Source organism: Sprattus sprattus (assembly GCF_963457725.1).
Source record: "Sprattus sprattus genome assembly, chromosome: 13".
NCBI classification, from domain to species: domain Eukaryota; kingdom Metazoa; phylum Chordata; class Actinopteri; order Clupeiformes; family Clupeidae; genus Sprattus; species Sprattus sprattus.
The window spans coordinates 24,953,012-24,958,011 of record NC_137911.1 but is presented as its reverse complement, the minus strand read 5'-3'; the positions used below and the strand labels follow the sequence as shown (position 1 = coordinate 24,958,011).

General features: G+C 42.0%; 1 protein-coding gene across 1 annotated transcript in view; it reads right to left on the bottom strand.

Annotated features, from left to right (window-relative positions):
• The window catches only part of syne1b (spectrin repeat containing, nuclear envelope 1b), a gene marked incomplete at its 3' end in the record, with an annotated part of 107,963 nt that overhangs the window by 95,422 nt on the left and 7,541 nt on the right, over window positions 1-5,000 (bottom strand). The window contains exons 3-5 of the mRNA XM_080850248.1: window positions 1,853-1,948; window positions 1,228-1,311; window positions 651-671 (exon numbers count right to left, since the gene is read on the bottom strand). Of these exons, the coding sequence (XP_080706374.1) occupies window positions 651-671; window positions 1,228-1,311; window positions 1,853-1,948 (201 nt within the window). The remainder of the gene's footprint in view (window positions 1-650; window positions 672-1,227; window positions 1,312-1,852; window positions 1,949-5,000) is intronic.

Genomic DNA, 5,000 nt, shown 5'->3' with positions numbered 1-5,000 from the left:
TACTTCCTGTCAAATAGGGTCCATTCCAGAAGATGGACGCGCTTGTGTGTTTTTTCTGTCATTCACACAAACACACAAACACACACACACACACACACACACACACACACACACACACACACACACACACACACACACACACACACAGGGTCTGTACGGGGCCATTCAACCGAGCAGTAAGTAATGCAGCCTGCCAAGCAGTGTATGGCTGGGATAGGAGGCAGTGCATTAAGATGTTTCAGAATGGTAGCATCAAACAAGACATCAAAGCATTTCTGTGCATAATCAATTGATTTTAGTATGCAGTCATTTAGCCATTCTTTCCGACATGCTTTTAGCCATTCTTTCCTTCATTTGAGCATTCATCGCTATATACATCATTCAATATTCAGCACTCAGCCTTTCATAAACATGATACCGTACGAAGTTAACGATTAATTCTCCTGACATTGAATGTGTACTGTATGACTTGATTTTGCCCTTTTTGTCTTATGCAACAGCATTACATCATTCAACCAATCACTTATATGTTAATAACTGAAATTAGGCAGTTCAGAACGATCAGAATCAGCCAGAATGAAAAAGGACCAGTATTCAGACAGATGCAGAAAGCAAATGAATGAACAGGACGTGATGTCAGCAATACTGACCGGAGATCCTCTGTACACTGACTGAGGCATGATAAGAGAGTGGGCGGGGTTAAGGACAGGAAGTGATGTATCATTAATCAAAGCTGTCTGATCAAACACGACCACCAAGAATGCAACATGGCCACAACACAGGCAGTCAATTAGCAAATCCCCCCATGCAGTCAGACTGTAGTCATGCCACTCATTCAAACCCTGCAAAGGGACATTTCTATAACTTTAAAAGCCCACCGAACAGGTTGAGCTGAAAGAAACACCATACAAAAATACCGTCCCCTGAATGGAAGGAACCTGCTTTGTACGCTACTCTAGTTTTACAGAACAATAGCACTTAATCAGCCCTGGACTTGAGCAGATTTTGTGAAATACTTTAAAAAAGCACCAGCCTAGAGACTGAAGGCATACAGTTCCTATGAAGACACATCATACAACAAGCATGGCAGCCTTGCATTCATATACCTTAGAAACCAATGTAAGAATAACTGGCCCCAGCTCCACAGAATCACCAGCTATACATGAATAGAGTGGGCAGCTCTGGCCCAGTGGAAACAGCAAGCTGGGGTGTGTGCCCCTTTCTTACCCTCCGTCCCTCCAGGAACTTGAGTGCGGTGCCGATGTTGGACACCCAGTGGATTCTCTTCAGCTGGCGACCCTGCTCACATGGCTGAGAGGAGACATAGAGAGGACTCACAGTTAAAGCCAGGAGAGGATCCATCCTATCCATCTCCATTCTACATCAACTATCATTGGCAGGGGTTACATTTCAGGTTTGGCAGATTCAAAACAGATTTAAAATCCTGTACTATTTGTTTCATTTTCTATGGAACAACAGCAATAACTCACAGTTAGGTCCATACTCACTCAAATACAAAAAAAAAACATAACCTCACTACCTCTCTCCTCAAGCGATAAAGATTATTTTTAAATTTCAAAATTCAAAACACCACATACTGTACTTTCCAGTTAAACTGTATTATATGTTATAATCTTTATATAAAGAAATGGGGTGGAAAACAATACTTCTATCGATCTATCCTGGGCATAGACCCTCAATACTCCACCCCAAATGATTTAAAGGTAAGATGTTAATTTGACAGTTTTGTCCATTTGTTACCCCCTTAATGTTGTTGTACTAAACTCTAAGCCCTTGCCAATATCAAGGTGATGCCAAGGATGATTACAACAAGGAGGAGGCAGACGCTCACCAATCTCTGTCCTGACAGCACCTCCAGCAAAGCCAGGAGTTTCACCCCATCCTTGATGTCCTCAAACAGGTCGTTGATCTTCAGTGGAGGTTTGCACTGTGGGGCAGAAAGAGAATCTGTGTTAAAAATGCTGAATTGAGTAAAGCTTCATTTCACCTGCGGAGATTTGCCAAATAAGTCTCTTCTCTCCATCAGTAACATGCTGGCACACACACACACACACACACACACACACACACACACACACACACACACACACACACACACACACACAGACGCACACACAGCCACACTCTCACACACACACACACACACACACACACACACACACACACACACACACACACACACACACACACAGACACACTCTCACACACAGACACACTCTCACACACACACACACACACTCACACACTCACACACACATACACACACTCACACACACACATACACACACACACACACACACACACACATAAAGAATCTGCCTACTGCAACCCCAGGTTAAATTCCACTTAATTTTTTCCCGTTTTTTCCCCTCTGTCCCCTCTTGCCCTCTGTCTCCCTCACATTACACATTTTGTTAAACACGTGCTCACTTGCGGGCAGAGATCCATGTCAAACCCACTGAAGTGCATAATATAAGACTCATCCCCGTGTGTCATATCGAGGAGGATTTGAGTATTGTTCATACTAGTCAGAAAGCCCAGTGTGTGCGGATTCCCCGAGAACAAGGATGGAGCAGTCTGGGAGTGCTGTGAATTGTCCATGGTAGAGTGAACTTTGGGTCTTTTCCTTTAGGCTCGACTGATTTAACCTTCGTGAATTTTATTTGAGCAGGTTTGCACACACCACAATGGCAGTCTGCCTGACTGACCGCCATGTTTGGCTGAAGGGTCTGGCTGTCTAAGCCCAGTAGAGGAGCTTCATTTAAAATAAGAGCATAGTCGAGCATGCTAGTAAAACAGCCAGAGCTCAGCCATTCAGTGCAGTCAGTGCAGGGACGTCCCTTGTGAGGTCGGACTAAAAGCTTCTCCTGCTTTTTATTCCTTTTCTCAGCTCCAACGTCATCAACTTTCCCCTCGCTTTTTATTAACCCTTGAAGAAATAGTGACGTACCACCATGGAGTATTTATGACATAACTCCAAACAACAGCCATGGAAAGGTGCTTTTTCAGGCCACATCTAATCTTAGGACACTGAAATATGAAAGCCAAATTTGTGTGACTAATTGATTCTGGTAGTTGGTGCATGTAATCTTGGGACTGGAATATCTAGACAAAGTGATGGTATTAAATAGTACATACAACACAGAACGCATTTAGACTAGTGACAGATATAGTATGCTTTGTGTAATAGGTAAGAAAATGTGTACAGCTGTGTGTGATATATAATTGTGTATAGTGTGACCCTGTATAGTTTGTACATACTGAAGTACATATCAGTATAGATTTCTTGGGTAGGTCCTATATTAAGGATATATATTATACATTTTTTGGGTCCCATTTTCCTATCTCTGTGGGTCCAAATTTTCATTAGGGATGAAAACGATTTAAATTGGTCCATCACTGTAGACAGTTATTTTCTGCAGTTTGTACAGTGGTTGAGGTAAACAGACACAGGTCTATCTCTGTAAGGATCCCTTCCATGTTTTCAGACACTTGTGATAACATTATAAGCCTGTCAGTGGTGAAAACAAGCAGTTAACTTTGACACGGTTGCCTGCACCTTAAGATTACATTGTAGCTGCGTTTTGCGATCCCCAGTTCTAGCGTTCTCACTCAATACTGACTGATACAAGACTGATTCGGATCGTTTTTTTTTGTCCCTAAAACAAATTTGGACACAAATAGAGGGAAAAACAGGCGCCAGGTTAGAAAATACTGGAGGTTACCTTTAAAGGCAAAACGACTGCAAAATGCCAATGAAGGCGAAATGCCATTAGTGTTCATTTCTCTGATGGTAAATTAGAGGGACTGAAAGGTGAAGCGGGGTTGTTTTTAACACAGAACCCTGCTGTGTAAGAGCTCTGGGCCGACCATTTCACACTCATATCTACACAACAGGAAACACTCCTCTGATGACGTTGGACAGACTTTTAAGATAATTTGTTGAGGTCTTCATTATTTTTCTTCAATCACCATGTGAGAAACCTTCATCGTTCCGCACTGATATGTTTACCGTGGCAGAATACTAATAGATTATTGAAACAATAGAATAGTGAACTCTGCATCTAATCCCCGAAATAACTCTTCAGTGTCCCTGTTCCTATTGTCCACTCCAACTGCGATAAGCACCACTTCTCCTAAGCAGGATTACTGCCCTGTACCTACATGCACCAAATCAATTCCATAATTCGAATATGAATAACGTTCACAGTCCCTTTGTTCCCCCATAATGCATCTTGGTTAAATGGGCAGGCATAAGGATCAGAGGAGTCGGACCAAGAGGACGTTAGATAAGAGCTGAGGGTGTCCACGCCGACACTCTGAGCACTTTCCACTGATTCAAACCAGCACAGCGCCAAGACCTTTCACTTGATCCCAGAGAGTGTGAGACAATGAAATAGAGATAGAGAGCGAGACAGAGTGTCTGAGGAAGAGGAATAACTGTGATCCATTTAATAGAAACCCTCTCCCTCTCGGTATAGGGGAGACTGCATACTGTTGTAAAAAGGGGGAGGATGTAGCATGGCACAGACAATATTTGTGATGGCATCAGTATGCTACATTAAAAATTTCAGTTTATGCCTTAATCTCTGTCAAAGGTTATGTGGTTATCATGAAGTCATTTTGTGGGGAAAATTTAGTAACTTTTGTGCAAGATTTTAACTGCACAATTGATGTGTTTTGACAGGAACACAACTTGTGGTTGTGATCCTTGATTTCCACTCTAGATGCTGGTATAATTATTAGCTGCATACAACTTGGCCGACAATCTCACTGTTTTGAAAACAAGTGAAGACTACAACTTACAGAATTATATTAAATGTTACAGAAAAATGACAGAATTAGAATTATTTATCCACCACTATTTTGGTTTGAATAATGCATGACTGAGTTTAATTTAACCCCTTAAACTGGCATGTTACAATTGTCCATGCCCACTTTTACAACTGCCTAACACGTTACAACAGTGGCACTCATTG